Raw genomic sequence first — 23475 nt, 5'->3', positions numbered from 1 at the left:
CAGCCCTGCTCTCCAGGGCCGTGCCTCCTGGGAAGGGCCTGCCGGACTCCCTCCGGGGCCTTTTGCCTGCCCGAGGGGTGGACCCCCTGGCCGCAGAGCTGACGCCCCTAGCAGCGCCGGTGGAAAGTACCTCCGCCTCCTGCCCTCCACGCTGCAACGTGGGCCCCACACGGCCCCTTGGAGGGCCCCGGGAGGGCTGAGCCCCCTGGCCTCAGTGGCGACTCTCGCTGTGCGGCGTGCGGGAGCCAGCTTGTACTGCCTTGCAAGAACCGATTGTTAAATGTTCAGGAGTTTTGCAAGGCGGTTGTTAAAAACAGTCATTTTAAAAACTAAATAAATTATATTTAAAAACAAAGGTGGGGGAAGCGGCTGTGGCTCACTCAGCTGGGCTCCCGTCCACCATACGGGAGGGCCTGGGTTCGCGTCCCGGGGCCTCCTTGTGAAGGCAGGCTGGCCCACGCCCGCAGAGAGCTGACGGCCCACGCACTGTGGAGCGCTGACTCAGCAAGGTGACGCAACAAAAAGGGAGAGAAGCAAAAACGCAGAAGAATGTGCAGTGAAAGGACACAGAGAGCAGACAGCAAACAAGCTACAAGGGGAGGGAGGAATAAAAAAAAGAAAAAAAAACAAAGGTGGGAAGTGGTTGTGGTTTTCAAGCGATACAGCGCCCACCTACCTTATGGAACGTTCAAACCCCGGGCCTCCTGACACGTGAGGTGAGCTGGCCCACGCGCAGTGCTGGTGCGCACAGGGAGTGCGGTGCCAGACAGGGTTGGCCCCGCATAGGGGAGCCCCACGTGCAAGAAGTGCACCCTGTAAGGAGAGCGGCCCCACGTGAAAAAAGCACAGCCCGCCCAGGAGTGGCGCGCACACATGGAGAGCTGACGCAACAAGATGACGCAACAACAGAAAAAAGCAATAGATTCCCAGTGCCACTGACAAGAGTGCAAGTGGGCACAGAACACTGCGAATAGGCACAGAGAGCAGACGATGAGGGGGAAAAGGGGAGAGAAAGAAATAAAATAAATCTTAAAAACAAAGGTAATAAGGTGTATATGGGAATTCTATACTTTCAGTATGATTTTTCTGTAAACCTGACTGCTCTAAAAATGTTTTTTAAAAGGTGATAAACACCAGAAACCATCCCCTTCTGATTGCTCATGAGGTTACTTACGTGTATTGTATTTACCAAGCAGGACCAGCAGCTAACGGTGTGTATGTCAGGCTGCTGAGCACCTGCTGCCAGCTCTGTATTCAGTGACGTCACGCTGGGGGCTGAAAATGGCCGCGGGAGAACTTACACTGCGGAAATTGGCAAAAGCTGCAAATCAGGCTTTTTTCTTTTCCTTCCTGGGGCACCAGCTGTTCAACACTCCCTAGTACACCCTTCCCTGGCTCGCCTCCTGCCCCTGTTACTCTTTTCCAGACCTTCACAATACTTCTGAGATTAGTTTCCCAAGAAACTATCGCACTAAAAGTTTTTTCTTGGAGCCTGCTTTTGGGGAGACACAAACTGAAGCACCAGCAGAGAGGATCTGCTCGATCCAGGCTGACTCGGGGGCCCTCTACATCAGCTGGCTCTGGCGGGAGGTCGGACCTCTGGCACACAGCTGCCCGCCGAGCACCCACCCCGGGGAGGGCTGGCCACGACCGAACAACGAGCCGGCTGTGAGCCCCGCAGCCGACACAAGGGGGGCACGAAGGAGGCCTCGGTCGGGTGGAAACATGCGTGGAAGTGGGCATCGGGGAGGCAGAAGGCTGATGTGGAATCCAGGAGAGAAAAGCCCTGGAGCTCCTGCTCTGCAGAGTTTGTGGGTGCTGGGTGCCTGTGCGTGACGCTCACTGGTTTCTGAGCGCTCTCCTTCAACGATGGTGGCGCTTTTCGAAATCTTGACCCAGTAGAGTAACGCCGTAGCCAGACGTGGGATCGGCAGCTCTCGATTTTCCCAAATGGGATGTTATAAAGCAAAACAAACTTCTATCCGATGGGCAAAATTCCATTCGGATGGACAGTTTGACCTTTAAAAAGTAGGAATAAACGTCGTTTATCAGAGGATACCTATTTATGGGATAAACTTGGCTTCATGGAGAGTTCATCCCATATTCCTTTGTATTTCTCATTTTTCTTCTGGCTGGTCAAGGTGTCTTTGGGAATCATCCCCCCGTTCCACACTGACTTTTGGGGAAACCGCGCTCTGGTCAGGGTTCCAGTGGTTTGACGGTATAGAAAGAGAAAGCTACGCAGGTGAACAAAAACAAAGAAGGCGGTGGGCAGGCTCAGGGAAGGGTGCTAGGGAGACCACCTCGCGTGGCGCCGAGGCCGCGCTCTCCCTGCTTCCCGCCGCACCCCTGCCCCGCCTTCCCTCGGCCTCCTCTGCTGACTCACTCTGGACTTGGGCTGATGACGTTCAACCTCCCGGCTCAGACAGCTAGCACCTGCTGAGGCCTGCCCGATGCTCCAGCCAAGCTGCCGCGAGACGCTGATTGGCTTCTTCCCAGCCAGGGCTCCGACCCTAGTCCAATCAGAGCCCAGCCTGGGTGCCCGGACCTGGGGCAAAGCTGGCCTTGAAGCTACTTCACAAGGCGAGCTGGAGGCGAGGACCCACCGGAGAAGGGCCAGGGACGGTGACCGGTGCTTGGCCGAAGCCTGAGTTTCCAAGGGCACAATGAACCCCAACAGAAAGTTTCTCCATTTCTTCAGCCAGACGAGGAAGGCTCTACATTTTATCAGGGAGGAAAAGGGAATCTTCCCAGACCTGCAACAACCCCTGAAGTGGTGTTGACACATACTGCCATTTTTTGATAAAATTTCTTAATTTCTCTATGTCAGGCATTCCCACAAGACATAGGCCAGCGGGAGAACTACTGTTGGATTAATGAAATACTACACCACGTCACTGTAAGAAACGAAGATTAGTTTAGTTTTCACATAAAGGAAGAAAATATTGATTAATGTCACCTGGCAGCCTACTGCCTCAGTCTCCCACTCCCAGGTTAAGCAGGAACAAAGGAAACCAGCTTAAGCCAGTCCTATAGGCAGTAAAAAAGATGCCCAGGAAAGAGCTAAGTCAATACCAATTCAGCACTAAATTCCATTCCTTATTTGACAAAGCGGAGCAGGTGAAAACTAAAATGGTTGGAATGTGATGGGGGAAGCGGTTAATCACAAACATTTGGGCGGGAAAGTTATATCTTCTCGGATAGGCTGTAACTTCTGAAGTATCCAATCTATGGAGAAACAGAGGAAGGGCTTGCATGCTAGGCTGAGGGGTATAAATTGTGTCATTTTTCTTTGTTCGGGGCGCCAGCCACGTTTTCTGCTTGTGCGCCCCTTCTTGCAAGATTGAGAATAAATTATTTTCTTCTCCACAATCGGGTGAGACTTATTTTCTTTCAGAAGAAGATTTCTTTCTAACAGTGAAATACTACACCAAGTCACAAATATGCAAACAATGGGCTATTCTTGAAATTGTTTATCGGAGCCCTTTATGGCAGCAACAAGAAGCAGAGAGATTAACAAAAAGAAAAAGAAAAGCCCCTATCAACACTCAGCACGCAGGTATGTGCTGCCTGGTGTTTACCTAATCAGAATGAAACAGCCGACTGGGAAAATCTTTCCCTAGGTTTGTTTTTTCGTGTGTGCCATTCTTGGAATTCCTTAACATTGCATCTAGGAAAATAGGCTTCATGATGTGTGGAGCCAAAGGCATGATTCATTCTGCCTAAACAAATAAATAAAACCTGCCTTTGAGACCGAGTGGTGAGCCTGTATCTTCCAGTCGAGGCGAAGCAGTGGGCTGGTAAATGTTTAACGACCAGCTCTCCAAGAGGAAAGGTCCTCAGGTGTAGTGTTTGCCAGTTTCCGACTTCTGTGGAATGGATATTCCCTCCTTGGCTGACTTCAGGCCACCAAATCAGAGCACAAAGGTCTTGAACTTGACGTTGGAAGATGTTTGCAGTCAGGTGCCAGCTGCTCCTGCGCAGGCGGCTCGGGAGCTATTTTAACAGTTGTGCTTGACGTCTGCAAAGAACTTTAAAAACAGTGTACCGAACGTTTTCTCCAGGCCAGAGGGTTAAAGAAGTTCTTTACCGCCCGCATCCTTTTTCCTTCCTTACACTGGATGAAGCAGATGCTATCTCAATTTTAAGGCTGGGAAACTGAGGGCGTGACCACTAGCAGGCAGCTGAACTGAGCCAGGTAAGCTACCTAACCTCTGTGGCTTTTGTTCCTTCTTCTATAAAATGGGTTAAAAGTAGCACCTCAAGACAATTGTGAGGATTTAATAAGATTATGCATGTAAAACTCACAGCACAGGGGAGCCAGAGTAGCTCTGATGGTTGAGTGCCTGCTTCCCATGTACGAGTTCCCAGGTTCAATGCAGAACGTTAGAAAACATCAACATGCAAAAAAGGAGGAAATAAAAATTCTTCTAACGCTTTTGGTCCGGAGCTTTCTTGACGTGACTTAGGTTGGGCAGTCCCAGCATCTGAAGCACCTTTTCAAAGATGATGCTTTTCAGCAATTTTTTTTTTTAGGAGGTACTGGGGATTGAACCCAGGACCCCATATGTGGGAAGCAGGCACTCAACCAGCTATATCCACTCTCTTGAAAAATTTTTGAATGCATTTCTCTTTAGATGATAATGGAAGCTTCCTTGTATGTTGATGCATACAAATTACTTTTTTTTTTTTTTTGGTGCAAGTCTCTTATTTTTTTTAAAGATACATAGATCACACAAAACATGCAAATTACTTTCAAAGCAGGAACGCCTGCTGTGCTCTCTGGAGAGGAGTAGATGCAGCTAAGCCCTGTTTAATCCCTGTGGGTAGGACATCCATGGGGATGTGTGGTATTTTTTTTTTCTTTTCTTTTTTTTCTTATTTCTTCCCCTTTAGCCCCCACTCCGTTGTCTGCTCTCTCTGTCCATTCACCGTGTTTTCTTCTGTGTCTCTTGTATTCTCATTAGATGGCTCTGGGAATCCATTCTGGGACCTTCTGGAGTGGGAGAGAGGCGATCCTTCTCTCGCTCCACCTCAGCTCCCTAGTTCGCTGGGTCTCATACGGTCGCTTCTCTGTGTCTCTTTTTGTTGCATCATCTTGCTGCGTCAGCTCTCCGTGTGGGGGCACCACTCCTGGGCAGGCTGCACTCCTGCCCGGGGCTGCACTCTTTGCACGGGGCGGGGGGGGGGTGGGGGGGGAGAGGACCCCTGTGCGGTGTGACACTCCTTGTCCGTGTGGCACTCCACGTGGGCCGGCTCGCCACACGGGCCAGGGGGCCCCGGGTTTTGAACCCTGGTCCTCCTATATGGTAGGCGGAAGCTCTGTCAGTCGAGCCACATCCGCTTCCCCTTGTGGCATCTTTAAACACACCCACCACGAGTGCCGCAGGACCAGCAGCGCTAGAACTGAGCTGAGCGAATTCCCTGCTGGACAGGGAGCTCAGGGGGCTTCTCGACCTGCTGGCAGGTGCGCCCTGGGGCAGGCCCTAGGAAGGCACCTTGGGCCCGCTCCTCTGGCGGGTGCAGTGGGATGGAGCGGCTCAGTGTTTTGCATGCCCCATACTTGCCATTTTCGGTAGATGGCCATTCTCTACCTTATTTGACTGGGGATTTTCAGTGGAAACAAGAAGTGATACTTTTCTTTTGTTTCAGAAACTTCAAGTACTCTAGTTTAACTTTGTTTCCTTTGTTATCGTGATTCAGTACTGAGAAGATGAACGTGCAGTTTAGTTTGCTTGTGTACGAAAAAGTCTGTCTTGTGTGATTAAAACATTAATACATTCATGTAGAATATTTTAAAAAACGAGAAAAACCCAAAAAGCAACAATTTCTACTGTTTTAGTTTATTCCTTTGGCCTTTTAAAAAATGCTATACTAACATATATCTCTATAAATATATACATATAGCTATATATATATTTTTAGAAAACAGATCATATTATGCACTTTGTTTTTAAAAAATGTAACAATAGACTGTGGACATCTTTTGAAGTGCATACATAAAGAATGAATGCATTCTTTTAGTAGCTGCAGAGTATGTCTTGTGTAAGTAAATGAGCATCATTTGTGTAACAAGTACCTAATGAGGGGTGTTCATATTATATCTAGTTTTTAATTTTGTTACAAATTTTTGGCAATTTCAACCTACATGAATCTGCTACATGAATATTCTGGTTCTTTATGTCTTTATATCTTCATTTGTTTTAGTGCTTTATGTGCATTATCATTTCTAGATATGCAGTCCTAAAAGTACAATGTCTATGTTAAAAGTTGTCAGGGAGCCGATGTGGCTCAGTGGTTTGAGCTCCGGCTTCCCACATACAAGGTCCTGGGTTTAATCCCGGACCCCATTACCTAAAAAAAAAAAAAAAAAAGCTATGCTCACTTTAAATGTCTCATAGCCATGATCCAATTATTCTCCAAAAAGTTGTTCAATAGACAGCCCCAGCAGCAGTGTGCCAGATAGCTCATTTCTTCCCATCTTTCCAAACCTGGATGTTGCGAATCTTTCTTTTTATTATTTAGTAAGGTTCTGTGGTTTTCTCGTTGCAAAGGAATCTTAGACAAGAAACCCAGGAGGCAGAGGGCACAGAAGTAGGGAAACGGTGGAGCTGGTTGTTCTGCTGACGGCTGGGAGAGCCCTGAACCTGCAGTCAAAGTCTGGGCAGGAAACACTCATAGACCCTCGGCCTGTGGTGGCATCGCAGGATGGCAGACCTCTTCCTCTCCGTCCAGGGCACCATCCTAGCAGGGAGCCAGGGTGCAGGGAAGCTGTCTCTAAAGGAAGTTTGTTTCTCTGCTCTGTGCCAAATTTAAATAATCACCTGAGATTAATCTGCTATTCTGGAATCCCTTCAAGTTCCACCAAAGACTAGATGTTCCTTCAACTGGCAGAGCCTAATACAAAGGAGGATGGGTTTAGGAAGTCAGTGCTGGATTTCCTCAGGCAGCAGGATTTATTAAATCCCTTTTATGGGCATTGTTCTAGACACTGGGTCATCAAAATATAGATAAGATAAGGTCCATGCCTTTAAGGAATTTATAATCTAGGGGTGGGGGCTAAGGAGGGGAAGATTGAAAACCAGAAAAAATAAAAAAAGAGAGAGAGAGAGAGAGAGACACACACACACACACACACACAAAGCTTGAGAGGTAGATGGAAGTCCGCTAAAGAATATTTATCTAAATTTTGGAGAGCCATTGGGGTACAAAAAGAGAAGTGATGTAATGAGGGAGAAGTAGAATGTAATCCAAGAGACAGACTGGAGAATAAATCTCCTAACTATGCCTATTATTATTATTATCACCATCATCATTTTGCATTTAGGCCATAAAAGTGGAGAATTATTTGAACCGAGGGAAGAGGAAGCATTCTGAGATTACATATTCATGACCTAGTTTATGACCTGACCTTGGCATATAGGACACAGACAATATACACCAAGAGTATTTCCAAAGAGCAGCAAACTGAAGCAAGCGTTAAGGGAATCTCGGTTTGGCTGAGCCTTGGTGTACTGCTGAATTAGCACTAATTTGAAGACAAATACCTGGCTATTACAGGATTTTTAGGTCTCTAAATTTCCCAGATGGATTTTGATCTTCTACAGAAGGAATTTTGACTGTTTGCCTGGCACAAAGGGCCCCCACCTTGGCCACAATTCTACGATTTGAGTTGTGAATTGGGGACAGTCTGGGACCGGGGAACAATCACTGATTATAATATCAAGTTTCACCAACTGGCGGCAGACTTGGCCCAGTGGTTAGGGCGTCCGTCTACCACATGGGAGGTCCGCAGTTCAAACCCTGGGCCTCCTTGACCCGTGTGGAGCTGGCCCACGCGCAGTGCTGATGCGTGTAAGGAGTACCCTGCCACGCAGGGGTGTCCCCCGCGTAGGGGAGCCCCACGCGCAAGGAGTGCGCCCCGTAAGGAGAGCCGCCCAGCGCCAAAGAAAGTGCAGCCTGCCCAGGAATGACGCCACACACGGAGAGCTGACACAACAAGATGATGCAACAAAAAGAAACACAGATTCCCGTGCTGCTGACCACAACAGAAGCGGACAAAGAAGACGCAGAGAACAGACAACGGGGCGTGGGGGGGATAAATAAATAAATAAATCTTAAAAAAAAAAGTTTCACCAACTGCCCTGCCATTTTCTTACAGAACCTTCTATCACAACTTCCTACCTGGACCCTCTCCTACAATGAAACCTACCTGCAGTTGAATTTTTTAAGGCTCCTTGCCATAGTTGGTGGATAATGAAATAATTTGGGAGGCAGTTTCCATTCCTGGGGGGCTTTGGTGGATGATGCACACTAGTCTTTAGTTCTCTAACCAAGAGTCAGAGGTGTAATGTTTGTATTCAGTAAATGAAGACCATGGATCCTGACTTCAAAAGAGTGCTTAGAAGTTAGTTAAACCTTTTGTGAGAGCTATTAAAAAAAAGACAAAAAAAAAAAAAGAAGTTAGTTAAATCTGGAGGGGAAAGAACTGGCCCTAGAATTCTAACTGCTCTCACTTTCATAGTCCTTTTCCTTAGGAAAAGATTTTGATTGTTTTTTATTTTTTAGCATTTTGAGATCCATTCTCATCGATTATATAGCGAGTGGTCTGGGTGATTGCCCACCCTCCCCTTCCCACACCCCTTGGGCTGGGATTTGCACTGGCAGGAAATGCAGAAAGGAAGACAGCCCATCTTCCCGTAACCCAGCAGAACTGGGACAACGAGGAGTTTGTCCTGTTTATTCTGTCGTCATCATCCTGGATTCCAAACTTAGAGGCCTACCTGGGGCCAGGACAGGGCAGAGTGGCAGGGGCTGGAGGGGTTTGAGTTGGCCTGGGGTGTGCATTCAAAATTAGACTCAAAGGGAAGCGGATTTGGCTCAATGGATAGAGCGTCCACTTACCACATGGGAGGCCCACGGTTCAAACCCCGGGCCTCCTGACCCGTGCGGTGAGCTGGCCCATGCGCAGTGTCGATGCATGCAAGGACTGCCGTGCCATGCAGGGGTGTCCCCGCGTAGGGGAGCCCCACGTGCAAGGAGTGCGCCCCGTAAGGAGAGCCGCCCCGTGCAAAAACGCAGCCTGCCCAGGAGTGGCGCCGCACACACGGAGAGCTGATGCAGCAAGATGACGCAACAAAAAGAAACACAGATTCCCGGTGCTGCTGACAAGAATACAAGTGGACACAGAAGAACACACAGCTAGTGGACACTGAGAGCAGACAACTGGAGGGGGGAGGGAAGGGGAGAGAAATAAATTGAAAAAAAAATCTTAAAAAAAAAAATTAGATTCAAAGCCAAAGCTGCCTGCGTGAGTCAGACACGTGGCCTGACGTCACTGCTGGCACCTGAGCCGTCCTCCCCGGGCAGAGCGGTGGGGGGACGGCGACCACAGCAGCCGAACCCTGCCTTGCAGCACCTCCACGGTGTGGCTTCATCAGTGCTAGAGCGTGGGCCTCGGCAGGGCGCACGCTCCCTGAGAACGTTCTCCTGACACCTCAGGGCTGTCTCGCAGCAGGTTTGTACCTGCCCTGTGGCCGGCGACGTGGGCTGGGATTCCCAGGCCTCTGCCCTGGACGCCTGATCAGAGGAGGGAAGCGAGGTGGAGCGCGCCAAAGCCGCGCAGGGTGCGTCCCCGCTCCCGCTGGGGCAGCGGCCCAGGGAAGGGCTCGTTTTCGCCTTAGAGGTAAGATCACACCCCAGCCAGCAAGTCGGGAGAGGAGAGGGCAGAGCCCCTGCCCGGCCGCGCCCCTGCCCTCCTCACCGCAGCCCGGCTCTCCCCGCTGGCTGCCGGCCAGGACGTGGCAGCGGGGACGTTCGGCCTGGGGCCCGGCAGGTGTGGGAACGTGAGTGTCTGCTCCGAAAGCAGCGACTCACTCTTCCTCAGCGTCCTCCCTGAAATGACAGCCGGTCATTTGTTGAACAATCCGAGCAGTAGGGGACAGTCCCTTGGGGGAATCCATTTTAATGCAGACAGCACAAAACTGAGAGGCATTTGACATTTGGAAAGATTAAATTATAATGAATAATAATGCTACATGGAAAAGGCTGGAAACAAAACGACTCTGTCCAGTATTTTATGATATAACTTTTGCATTTTAATCTCACAATTTTTTGATTCCTAAAGAGTCCAGAGACCATGTAACTTCCAGAGTTGTAATTATGTTACGTATGGTCATTTTTCTTTAGCAACTGCTTCTTGGCATCCCATTTCACCAATAGGCTAGTTATAAACAATTGCTCACTACACAGGTATGTTTCTTTAGAGTGCTATAGTAACTAAATGTAAACACCCAAACTAATGTTCATCGACTTGAACTAATATTTAATAAATCTGCAAATGATTCACTTAGAAATGAAAAAGTTACTTTAGCTAAAATTTAATGGATTGTACACGTATCTGTTTTGAATGAAGAAAATATTCTGAATATAGATAGTGGTGAAGTTTATACAACATTGTCAGTGAACTTAATGTCACGGAACTGTAAACTTAAAAATGGGTAATGATTTTTATGTTACATATATTTTAACACAAAAAAATTTTAAAAATTTAAATACCCAAAATAAATTTAATGGAAGATTTTCCCAATCAGTTGTAAAGAAATGGTTATAAAATCACTGTCACTTTTTCTGGGGAAGGGCTCTTTATTTAGTAATTAACAAATCTTTCTAGATAATTCCTCCATTAATTTGAAAAAAAAAGTTTTTGAAGCTCTTTTTTATTTTTTAAAGATTTATTTATTTATTTATTTATTTATTTAATTTCACCCCTCCCTCCCCCGGTTGTCTGTTCTCTGTGTCTATTTGTTGCGTCTTGTTTCTTTGTCCGCTTCTGTTGTCGTCAGCAGCACGGGAAGTGTGGGCGGTGCCATTCCTGGGCAGGTTGCACTTTCTTTCGCGCTGGGTGGCTCTCCTTACCGGGTGCACTCCTTGCGCGTGGGGCTTCCCTACGTGGGGGACACCCCTGCGTGGCATGGCACTCCTTGCGCGCATCAGCACTGCGCATGGGCCAGCTCCACACGGGTCAGGGAGGCCCAGGGTTTGAACCGCGGACCTCCCTTGTGGTAGACGGACGCCCTAACCACTGGGCCAAGTCCGTTTCCCTGAAGCTCTCTTTTAATTATATTGATTTGAATCATGGGTAAGTAAATCTAATGGGCTTATCTATATACTATTTTACAGTTAGTGTAATTTCCCAAATTCTGTTGAGTTAGGCAGGAAGGATGTTACCTTATTTCATCCATTCTAAGGTCCCTCTTTATTTATTTTTTTTAAAGATTTATTTTTTATTTAATTCTCTCCCCTTCCCCACCTCCCCCAGTTGTCTGCTCTCTGTGTCCATTTCCTATGTGTTCTTCTGTGTCCACTTGTATTCTTGTCAGCGGCACTGGGAATCTGTGTCTCTTGCGTCATCTTTGCTGTGTCAGCTCTCCATGTAGGTGGCGCCACTCCTGGGCAGGTTGCGCTTTTGCGCGGGACGGCTCTCCTTATGGGGTGCACTCCCTGTGCGTGGGGCTCCCCTTTGCAGGGGGCAATCCTGTGTGGCACAGCACTCCTTGCGTGTGGCAGCACTGCGCATGTGCAGCTCATCACGCAGGTCAGGAGGCCTGGGGTTTGAACCTTGTACCTCCCATGTGGTAGGCAGGTGCTCTATCAGTTGAGCCACATCTGCTTCCCCAAGGTCCCTCTTTAAAACTTTTAACCACTCTGAAGTTTCTGATAGCCAGACCATCAGCAGTCTGACTCAGCTGTCTTCCCCTGGGCACATTTCAACATAGTTGTTTTTCTTGGTGCCTGACCAATGGCTGCAAACCCTGGATGTTTTCTATTTTGTGGCTGTTGTCTGTAGATCCTTGTTGTTTCTTAGCATAAGAAAAAAAAATAGCAACAGCACCACAGCACCAAAACTTTCCCAAAGGGAATCGGTGGGCTGGAGAAAATCCCAGGGTAATAGCTGAGCACTTCAAAAAAAAAAAAAAGCTGCATCACCAATGTTATTTGACACTATTCTTTGGAAAACCAAGGGCATTGCAAAGTCACTTCAAGCTTGGACTCTAAATGTAAAGAAGTTTTAGGAATACCTCAACAATTTATCTCACGTTTATCTTCCTTTTGATATATGAAAAAGAATGATATATGACAAAACTTAAATCTAAATAGATCTAAAAGAGCACTCTCAAGAAGTAAAACTGAAAATTCTAAATTGTAAGGGAGTAGCATCCCATGGTATAAAGGGCAGAATTTTTTGATGCTTTAGTATTGCCAACTTCTTAGATTTGAGGAAATAAGTAGTTCCTGGAGGTTCAGAAAAGGCCGGGGAGAGAAGCCAGGACCCAGGGGCAGCCAGCACTGTGCTCCGTACTGCAGCCTTCTCAGACTTTATCTGAAGTAACAGCAGCTTAACTCTACAGTCTAGAAAAATTGAGCAAGAAATTACTTTAGCTCAGTGGAGTTTCCTTCAGAAAATAAAATCTTTCATAAAAATCATCAGAAGCAGTAACATTTTTAAACAAAGATTTATGTTCAAAATGTCCCAGCGAGCACATTTTAGGACTTGATTCCAGGTCTGGCTTCTACGTCCAGTGCCTTTTCCGTCAGCACTATTGCTACTTCTAAAAAAATGAATGTATCAAGTCCAAACTTGAGGTGTTGATTTCAGACAAAAGATAACATTTCATTACAAATAAAAAAAGATAATGAATGTTAAATATCTTATATATTTATATTGTATACATAAAGCCCTTCTGGAAACAATGAGGTTAAGACCTAAGTTAATCTCATTAACTCTACTTCTGAAGTTATAACATTCCACAGAAGTGGCAGGAGGAAGGCACCGATTGTCTCGATTTTGTTTTTTATTTTATTTTTTGGATTGTCTCTACTGTGTATCAATTTCCCAGTCAGCACAGGGTGACTATGGTGTAGCCCACAGTTTCTAAACTGGCTGTGTAAAATGCTGTCATCTCCAGGAGCCGCTGGGAGTCCTGTGTAGAACTAGGCTTCTCTGCAACCCTTCTTTTTCCAATCATCAGTGCTATTGGCCTGTTTTATATCTTCTAGAAATTCCTCAGTTTCTAACCTATTGGTGGCACCTTTGAATACATATAATTTCCTCTATTCCAATAGGATTTAGGGAAGGAGTGCAGATTAGGCCCATTAATTTGAACTATGAACATAGGCAAATAATACCTTGTACTAAGCAGTAAGTGCAAGAATATAAAGATCTATCACAAATATTTAAAGGAAGCAATCTATTTTGAACGAAATTTATCACTCAAGTAGGACTAAAAACAAAGACCTGAAATCAACTCCAAACTATCAGGAAAGGAACAGCAGCAAACTTTAACAGACAACCGTACACAGTTAGAAGGCAATCTTAATTCTTTAAAAAAATGTTGGGATTATAACAAGTACCATAAAAAAAACAAACAACAAAAAACCCAAATGAAAAACAAACTAAAGCCATTGCCTCCTTTGCCGTACTAACTCTTTACTAACGGAGTGGATGACGCTGTCGGGAATACCCTTGGACCAAGTCCAAGCTCAGAACTCATACGTCATGCCCCCTGTGATCCGATCCGAAAGACCAGCAGCTCGGGCCACAGGACCTCACCTCGTCCAGCTGGACGTGGGCGCTCTCAGCAGGCCGTCCCCCCGCACCCGCCGCTGAGTGGCCCCTGGGAGCCCTTGAGCATCCCAGGAAAACTGGTTCTTTAAATATTCAGTTTCTCACTGGATTGAGGGGCAGTCTGTAATATTCTAGGTTAAACCGAAATCCGCGAGGCTGGGAGGGGAATAATGTAAGTCAGGCCAGCGGAAAAGGTCGCCTCATTTTTTTGGGGCCGTAAGCTTATTTTCCGGGGCGGGGGCGCAGGGCCCACCTCGTGGACACCCGCAGGTGCGTCAGGCCGCGGCCTCCAGGGGTGCTGCGCGGGCTCCGGGGCGCCCACCCCGGCCAGCTCTGACCCTTTAGCTCAGCGAGCTGGGCAGTTTCGTAACAAAAGTTTCCTAAAAAAAAGAACCAGTCCCGCTCTTTTCCCCCCGGTCCGAGTGATAAATAGCTAAGCGCTGCCCCCGCGCGGGGCCCGCCCGAGACGCCTCTGGGGACCACCGCGCCCCCGCCCGCCGGCAGGTGCACCCCAGCGCGCGGCTGGGGGCGGGGCTTGGGCGGAGCAGGGGGCGGGGCCGGGGCGGGGCCGGGGCGGGGCTGTCCGGACGCCCTTCCAGAGACGCGCTTCCAGGCCGCGCGGCCCGCCCCCCGCGCGCGGCCGCCGATTGGCCGGGGCGGTGTCGGCGAGACGTCAGCGCCCCGCCCCCGGCCCCGCCCCGCCGGGTGGCCCGGCGGTTTGGTCTGGAGCAGCTGAAACCGGTTTGAGCGGCGCCGCTTCCTGCCGCTCGGCGCCGCGGCGGCCGCCTGAGGGAGCGCTGGCGAGGCGCGCGCGGCGGGCTCCCGGCTCCCGGCCCCGGCCCCGGCCCTCGCCCCGCGGCGGCCCGCCAGGTGCGGCGGCCGGCAGGTGCGGCGGCCCGCGGGCGCGGCGGCCTCCACGTGGCGGGCCGGGCCGGCAGGCGCGCCGGCGGGACCAGCGGCCTGGACGTGCGTGCGGTGAGTCGGGGGCGCGGCTGCGGGTCCTGCTCGGCGCGGCCCCCCGAGGCCCCGGCGCGGGGCCGGGGCGCGGGCGCGGCGGGGAGCGCGCGGCGGCCCCGCGCCCTGGGCGCGCCGCCGCCCTCCGCCCCGGCGGGACCCGGCCCGCGCGCTCGGCGCGTTGACAGCGCTCCGCGCCCCGCGCTGCCCGCGCGCGCCCGGCAGGCCCCGGGACTCGGTCCCTCCAGGAAGCCCCGCGCCGGGCGCCCTGCCCCTTCCAGCGGCGGGCCTCGCTGCTCTCCCGGGCGCTGGGCCGGGTCCAGGGCCCTCCCCTCTGCCTCGAGCCCCGGGAGGACGCCTCACCTGGGGGCTGCCTCGGCCGAGGCCCCCCAGCCCGCGACCCACCTGCGGGGAGCGCAGCGGGCGCGGAAGCCCTGCGCCTGGAGGCAGCTGCTGGGGCTGGTCCGGCGCCAGCCCCGGGACCCGATGGGGAGCTTTTCTCCCCGCGCTCTTCTCCCCCTGCTTGCATTTCTCCCCAGCTATTCTAGTCCTTCCATTTCTCCATCTTGCTACAGCAAGAATAAAAACAGGCTACTTGTCTTTTTTCCAACCTTCTTGGTAACAGAATTAAGGCAAGAGAGGTACAACTGCACGGGGCCAGATCTGTTCTCGACTTAAGAATTACTGGGAGAAGCAATCTGTTAGGACTAAATTTAAATCTGCAAATTTGACCTAGGACAATTTAGACCCGTAGACATAATCAGTTCAAAAGAAATCTCACTGTGGCAGAAAGTGAAATTTTATATACATAAAACGTAGGTTGGTGCATCACATCTGTTGTGTGTAACTTAAACAGGAAAAAACTGATGCCCGTGAAAATAATAAAAACGAAATGGAAAACATTTGGAAGCAATTTTACTGCGTTGTTTGGAAAGTTGGTCAAGGATTTAAGTTAGCCTGACAAAATCTCCAGAAAAGCTTTCTTAATAAAAGTTTCCTAATGTCTACATACATTTAATAAAATATTTGCTCTAAGTGTATTCGGGTTAGAAGAGTGGGATGAACAGAAAATTAATTCCGAGAAACAGGCATTTCATATGTTCCTGTATTATAGCTAGTTACGGGCATCAAAGTTGCTGGGGTTTAGAAAAAAGGGAAGAGAACTGGAAACAGCTTTTTTCTTTGAAAAAGTTTGAAGGAAAGTGGTGTCACCGAAGGTTAAGAATTAACAATTATAATTAGTGAAACATTATATAGATGCTTTTAAATTAGCCAGAAGAGTTAATATCTGAAGTTACTGAAACTGGCTAGACTGACTTCACTTCTTGAACGTGGCATTTTGACTGAAAACCTGCCATTGCAGGCGGATCCCCTTGCGTGCGCTCACTTGTACCTGCCATTAGATTACTCCAGGTGGACCCGACCTCGGTAAAGGAACATTCTTAGGCCGAAAAGCCCCCTTGGGCTCAGCATACCTATGACTTCAGTCTAGCTCTTCACTAAATGTTCCTGTACCTTGGTTTGGTTACATTTCCCTTTTGTTCCCCAGACTGGCAAACCAGTCACATCTTGTGTTGGAAGGTTTCTTTGACAAGAAGAGTGACATACAAATTACTTTGTCAGGAAGGGTAAACTCTGAAATACTTTTAAGATGGCATATTTTTGCTAACTGCTTTGAGTCTTTAAAAGAATCTGTTTAATATTTATCTTCAGGAAGCACAAAGTGGAAGTTATATTAAAACAACAAAAACTTAGCTCAGGAGTATGGTCTAAACAGGAGGTAAGAGGTGAGTTGGTTAAGTTACCTGTATTGGCACCTCGTGTGTTCAAACGACTAGCATTTCATACCATTTCATTTTTGAATATTTGGAGGGCCTTCCCCCTCCGAGTTGAGAGTTTTTTTTGCTTGTGTGGAAGAGGGGAAGTGTTGGGAGGGTGTGGATGGATTTAGTGTTACAAAACAGAACAGGGTTTTACTTTGTCACTCCTGTTTTGTTAGTAGCTGGGTGCCAAAATTGTATGCTTCAGTCCTGCACCAGAATTTTGGCTGCTGTCCACGGTCAGGCAGGCTGCGGGAGAAGCAGCTCCCCAGGCTCTTATTTGGTACGGTATTCGCTTGGGGGAGGCGGAGGAGGCTGGGGAGGTAGAAATCAAGCTAGATTATTTGACCTTTGGTAATTTAGGTGTAAGATAACCCTTTTTTTTTTTTTTTTGAATTTTCGGAGAGGTGTTGTGGATGTTTTTGTGGCTATGTAGGTTTGTATAATAGGTTTACTGCAGATGTTTACAGCCAACTTCCTGTAGCCACTATTATTAACAACCTTAAGAAGGAAAGGTTGACTTTTAATTAGCAGCTGATTTCCTTTTTATTAAGCTAAATTTGGGTAAGTTTCTCATTTGTCTAGTAAAAATCTAAAGATGATTTTGATTTCATACATCTAGAGCTGTTGATTTAAATGCCTCCAAGTAATCAAGTCTGGTTTTCTAAAAATTGGTTGATTATTTAAAATCGACCAATGGGTATTTGAGTACCAATTGTTTGATTATGGCGATGAGACTCCTTAGTTGAGCACTGTGGTCCTTGACTCTGGGTGGAAGTACAAGCTGTATGTGCAGATTGTGGTGGGTTACTCAGTGGTTTTGCTGGATGATGGACTTTCGTATCTCATAAAATGAACTCAATAGCTTCAAAGCCAAGCTTTACTCTAGCCTTAAGGATTTTTTCCTGATAGGTTATAGAGAGATAGATATAAGATTGCAATGTTCCATGAACCATTTTCAGGGGGAAAAAATCATACTCAAATTCATTTTCAGATGCCATGTTAAAAAAGAACTATTAAGGTATTCAGGTAATTACAGATTAGTGAGAGGAGCAACAAAAATCTAGAGCTGGGGGGGGGTGGGTGTAGCTCAGTGGTTGAGCACCTGCTTCCCATGTATGATGTCCCAGGTTCAATCCCTAGGATCTCTCCTTTAAAAGAAATCTAGAGCTTTTTAAAGATTTAGATCATTCTTTTGAGAGTGCCAGAACTGGATGTATGTGCTTTTTATAGCTCATGTTTACTCTTAGATGCAGAAACTACCTTAAGGAATCTTAGAAATTATTTTGCTCATGAACATGTTTCTCTTCATTGCAGTTTTGAATTTTCTAACTGAAACGGTTTAGTTGCCAAATAAGGAATTCTCTATCCAAGTAATAAGAACCCCCTGACTGGTGGTCTTGTTTAATGTGTATATTCAACTTCCACATTTTCTAATTGATATAAATGTGGCAATACATAGTTTACAGCTAACATTGGGCTCCAGCTCTGTGCCTGCTTAATTTCTCTTCACCCTCACCATAGCCTGCTGTGAGTCAGCCATTGTAGGATGTTTAGCCACAAGGTACTAGTGCCGCCCCCCCCCACCCCCATTTGGCAGCCAAAAATGTGTCCAGACATCACCAAATAGCCCGAGTGGCAAAATTGTCTCCAGGTGAGAACCCTGGATCCTCATCACTGTGAGGCGAACTGGGCGGCTCTTCATTAAATGGCCCTTGTAGGCCTGTGCTCAGGGAGGGGGAGAATGAATAACTATGAAAGTTACTCGAGGGTGTTTAATAAAGTAATGTGTAAGTTCTCAGAGGGGAAGACAGTTTCATCTCGGACCACTAAGGACAGTACATTTGGATCCTCACGATTGTTTGCCAAGCCTTCCTGCCTGTGCTTGTTTGTGGCCTGTGATGTTCTTTCAATGAAAAGCTGACCAAGAATGTCATCTTCTAGGCAGGAGGGACATGCAGGAGGCACCTTGCGTGTTTCAGGGAAATGAAGGGCGTTCTGTGTGGTCCGTGTCCAGCACGGGGAGTGGCGGGTCTGAATCCAGAAGGCTAAGTAGGGGCCAAGTCTTAGGGAGTCGGCAGTAGCGGGGCGAGGCTCCTGCTCCACCCCAGAGGGGCTTGCCCGATGGGGAGAGGATTGCAGGGCGGGAGCGCTGGCTTCACACGGGCTTTATGCTGACCATCACATGTGGCTTTGGAAATTGTTTGATTCCCAAGCTTCCTGGGTTTCGATGAGGACTGAATGAGGAACTAAATGTGCCAAATGCCTGGAAAATGTTTAGCACGTGGTAGGGGCACAATAAATGTTGTTTATCCTGGAGGGAAGGAAGGCATGATCAGAATTCTCCTAGGAACACTGATGGACTGGGGTGGGAAAGTTTTGGCAAGGGCGTTGGAGAAGTTATGTTTAATATGATGTGTTTTTGTGTGGCGTATGTGTTCTTTCACTATGTAAGTTATATAAACTTGAGAATTGGCATTGAATTTATTTTGTCCATTTCCTGCCTGCCTTCAGGTACTTAAATTAGAGAAGGGGAGTAGGTTGGTTTGATGGAGAAAGAGAAGATAAGAAAAATTAACTAGAGAGATGTGGGCGAAGATCTCAGGGGTTAGGGTTTTGGGTTTCTGTAATTAAAAGAGTGATTGCAAGCCCGAGACGTGAGGGGACTGTTCTAACTCACAGAGTGCATTGTTGGGAAAGGTTTAGAAGCCAAAATACAGCTAGGAGACTTAGGATTTTGGATGAATTGATAACTTTAGAAAGAAAGGCATGAATATAAGATCAATTAGATAAAATCATCAAGATTTGGTAATAGATTATAGAGGTGAAAATCTGAAAAAGAGGGACTCACCAGGGATGGAGGTTGTTTTTTGATTAGTTACACTGTATCTTAAAAGATTGCCAACCTTGTTGCAGAACATAATTTGTTTCAGCGGTTGGTACTTAGGTTCTTTGATTGTTTCAACCTAGTACCTTGTTAGAGTAGAAATCCTTTCTTGAGTTGATTTGTTTTGTTTTTCTTTTTCCTCCTATCTATAGTTGTCAGTTTTTTTTCCTTCCCTATAACAGCCTGGTCAGGAGAAAAATTACATGGCAAGAGAATCTTGACTCCTTAAAAAGTATGGACATGATTTCTTTTGCAGTATTTTTGGTTCATACATACAGAATAGCTTTATAGTTGTTTTAAAAGATTAATTTTAGTTATTTTTATTCCTCCCACCCCCTGCCATTGTTTGAACTTGCTATATCTATTGTTTGTGTGCTCATCTTTTTTTAGGAGACAGCAGGAACCGAATCTAGGACCTTCCATATGGGAGGGAGGTGCCTTAATTGTTGAGCCACCTCCACTCCCTGCTTTGTTGTTTTCTCATTGTGTTTTTCCTCCATGGGTCTCTTGTGTCAGCTAGCTGTCTTGCTTGTCTTCTTTAGGAGGTACTGGAAACCAAACCCAGGACCTCCTGTGTGGTAGGCAGGAGCTCAATTGCTTGAGCCACATCTGCTTCCCCAGAATAGGTTTATAACTTCAAACCTAAAACTTGCTAGGTGCTTCTCAAGTAATTCATTCAGTTTATGTATAAGGACTTTGAAATCAGTCTTGCTCATACTTGATTTCTTTTTGTTTTTTTAGCTCGTTAGCAGATTTTTTTTTTTACAAATCAATTTTATTGATACATATTAATAAAGCATACAGTTCACTCAGTATACAATCAGTGGTACTTGGTGTAATCACATTGTTGGGCATTCATCACGTCAGTCATTATTGGAGCATTTTCATGATTTCAATAATAATAAACAGAAAAGCAAGAAAAATTTTCACCTCTCAATCTCTCAGTGCTTTCCCTGCCATACAAAGCCACTATTTCTGTTTATTCTCACACATGTATTTGTTTTTAAGCAGTTTTATTGAGATATATTCACGTGCAGTACAGTCTCTCCGAAGTGTGTAGTCCATGGCTTTTAGTAAAACCACAATGTTGTGCATTCATCACCTCAGAATATTTTAGAACCGTTTTGTTACTCCAAAAATAAAAACTCCACACTCTTTAGCAGTCACCTCTCAATCCCTCTATCCTTCCCCAGCCTTATATAGCCACTAATCTAATTTCATCTTTATAAATTGATTTATATTTACATTTTATATAAATGGAATCATGCAATGTATAGTACTTTATATCTGGTTTCTTTCACTTAGCATAATTTTTTTTGCCTGATACTAACATCTTGTAGTATTATTAGTTCAGTTTCAAAGAAAAATGGTCATATATATGCAATTTTACCCATGTTTCTATTTCACATGTGGTATTAACTATGCTATACATTCCCACGTTACATTTTTTAGCTTTCTTTTTAGTAATATACATGACCTTAGACTTTCCCTTTAAACCACTGTCATACCCATATAACAGCACTGCTAGTTACAAACATTATGTTGTGCTTTCACCTTTTCTGTTCATTTTCAAAATTAACACACATCCTCTTTACCAAGTCTACACAAGTTAATTTTCTTGTTTCTTGATAGTAGCTTATCTAGAGCTAATATTTCCTAATGCTGTAAATGACAATTTCTTTTTCTTCTTAGGACAGCATCCTAAAATAAATCCATCAGAATGACACCTTCTCAGGTTACCTTCGCGATAAGAGGAACTCTTTTACCAGGTATTGTAAAGTTTTACTTTTTAATTTAATTGAGAATTTTTTCCTATCTGGAATACCTCAGGAATGGAGTTGTTATTAGATCGGCCCTGATTTTTAAGTGGAAATGTCTTGTGGATTTCCCTGATATCAGAAATGTCCTCAGAACCTAGTAAATTAATGGAAGAAAAGACTTCCCCAGATAGTAAGCCTCTTGACTCATATGTTTTCTAAGAAAGCTGTGAAGTCATTTAGTTTTGAAGGCTGGGCTAGGTTTTTGGGTACCACGGATTGAACCCAGGACCTCGTATGTGGGAAGCTGGCACTCAACCACTGAGCCACATCGGTTTCCCTGAGTGGGCTTTCTTGTTTGTTTTGCTTGTTTTTGGTTTTTTCAGGAGGCACCGGGAACCAAACCTGGGACCTCTGTGTGGGAGGCAGGCTCTCAACTGCTTGAGCCACACCAGCTTTCTGGGAGTTTTAAGTCACCTGAGAGTAATTTTGCTCGTGCTGGCAGGAGGTGCTCTGTTGGCTGGGGTCACCTTGCTCCCTGCATGTTTGGTGTGCTCCGGCCATGTGGCCTCCAGTCCTTCCTCAGACCTACAGTCCTTCCCTCTTCCTCCTGCCAAGGCCTTGTCAGGTTCCCTCCTCTGCCGGGATCGGTGCCCTGCCTCTCCCCACTCCATCCTCCCATTTGCCGCTAGGTTTTGATCCCTGTGAAACTCAAGGCCCTGGCACTTCCTCGTAGCACCTGAGGGCTTTTATCGATTCTGGACACACCGAGCGCAGTGAGAAGAGGACCTTGCCCCTCTCGTGCTGGCGGGGCCAGGCTCAGCAGGGCTTAGTGAGTGCGTGTGCAGAGAACGAAGGGGTGACTCACCCCGAGCCACTGTCTCGCTCTAACAGTCCTCGCAGCAGCTGGCTGTGTGTGGTCCAAGCCCATTCTTAGCCACCATAACGTGGTACAGCTCCTCTGAGCAGTTTGAAGATTCTGTAGGTTGAAGGTTGCTAGTCAGCAGGTAGCTTGGCTGCCCTAGGCCAGGTGCTCATCTCCAGTCCAGGCTGTGGCCTTCCCGGGGAGGGAGACTGCAGAGCTGCATGGTGTCCTCTCGGGGCGTTCTGGTCAGCAGCTGAGGCTAGAAGGCGCCCTGCTTCTCAGGCAAGTGAACTGACTGCAGCGCTGGGCGCAGAAAGGCCAGCTTGGCGAGCGGGGACACGCTCAGAGACGAGAGAGAAGGACACGGTGGATGTGAGTGTAGATGAAGCTGTTGGTGGGAAGGAGGAGGTGTGGGGCATGGGCGGGGGACAGGCCATTGGGAAAACCTGCCCCTCACCTCCGCGTCACCTCGGGGTCCCTCCTAGAGCAGGGGCAGGGCTCTGCTGGAAGTGGCAGGGTAAGGAGGTGCCTCTTCCCCCTCGTGGAAACCACGTTCCAGGGAATCAGCAGAAAGACTGAGTGTTTTTTTTTTTTTTTTTAGATTTATTTATTTCTCTCTCCTCCCCCCCGCCCAGTTGTCTGTTCTCTGTGTCTATTTGCTGTGTCTTCTTTGTCTGCTTCTGTTGTTGTCAGCGGCACGGGAATCTGTGTTTCTCTTTGTTGCGTCATCTTGCTGTGTCACCTCTCTGTGTGTGCGGCACCATTCCTGGGCAGGCTACACTTTCTTTCACTCTGGGCGGCTCTCCTTACGGGGCGTACTCCTTGCACGTGGGGCTCCCCTACACGGGGACACCCCTGCGTGGCAGGGCACTCCTTGCGCACATCAGCACTGCGCATGGGCCAGCTCCACACGGGTCAAGGAGGCCCAGGGTTTGAACCATGGACCTCCCATGTGGTAGGCAGATGCCCTAACCACTGGGCCAAGTCTGCTTCCCAGACAGTGATTTGATGCTTAAGCTATCACATAGGAACATAGAGGATCTTGGGAATGAATATTTATATTTTGTATTTAGCTCCATTGCTTGACCTTTTTTAAATCAGGGAGGGTAGTGATAGCTAAGTTAATTATAAAAATTCTGGTTATTTTAATGGATTAGTAAATATTTTGACAGGACATTTCTATTCTTACCCACCCTGTTTCATACCTATGTATTTAAGAACCCTGAAAAATCCTGAATAACTATCACATTTAGATCTTGAAGTGAGTTTGGACAGTTCAAGCTTACAAAATGCTCCATGCAGGTGGCTAAGCCGAGTACAGTTCTCGGCTTACTACAGCATGGAAGCCAAGCTGCTCTCAGAATGTGGAGGATTTTGTCTTAAACGCTTGCATTTGGCCTACATTAATGATCTTTTTTTATTATTTATTTTATTTTTTAAATTTTTTTCTTTATGAATTTTAATTATATTATTTCAGAATGTCATTTTATAAATCAAAAGACTTCTGCATATTTATATCCAAGACGTAGATTTTGCCAAATATATAAAAATATAAAATATATAGG

At 47.0% G+C, this 23475-nt stretch overlaps 1 protein-coding gene across 9 annotated transcripts in view; it reads left to right on the top strand.

The window, feature by feature from the left end:
• The first annotated feature begins 3755 nt into the window (after window positions 1–3755).
• The window catches only part of GPCPD1 (glycerophosphocholine phosphodiesterase 1), a 68683-nt gene continuing 48963 nt past the window's right edge, over window positions 3756–23475 (top strand). For 2 of the 9 annotated variants that reach the window (XM_071211529.1, XM_071211523.1), the window contains exons 1-2: window positions 3778–4198; window positions 20981–21057. Coding sequence is in view for 4 of the 9 variants with exons in the window: in XM_012522567.4 (XP_012378021.1) it covers window positions 21009–21057 (49 nt within the window). In the remaining 5 variants the exon portion in view is untranslated. Of the gene's footprint in view, window positions 4199–14361; window positions 14603–16607; window positions 16685–20980; window positions 21058–23475 lie in introns of those variants that run through there. The other 7 variants (XM_071211527.1, XM_004451511.5, XM_012522567.4 and 4 more) reach the window with 6 other exon arrangements.

Source organism: Dasypus novemcinctus, chromosome 24 (genome assembly GCF_030445035.2).
Source record: "Dasypus novemcinctus isolate mDasNov1 chromosome 24, mDasNov1.1.hap2, whole genome shotgun sequence".
In the NCBI taxonomy this organism is placed as follows: domain Eukaryota; kingdom Metazoa; phylum Chordata; class Mammalia; order Cingulata; family Dasypodidae; genus Dasypus; species Dasypus novemcinctus.
The sequence above is the reverse complement of the archived record's forward strand: the minus strand, read 5'-3'. Positions and strand labels throughout refer to the sequence as shown.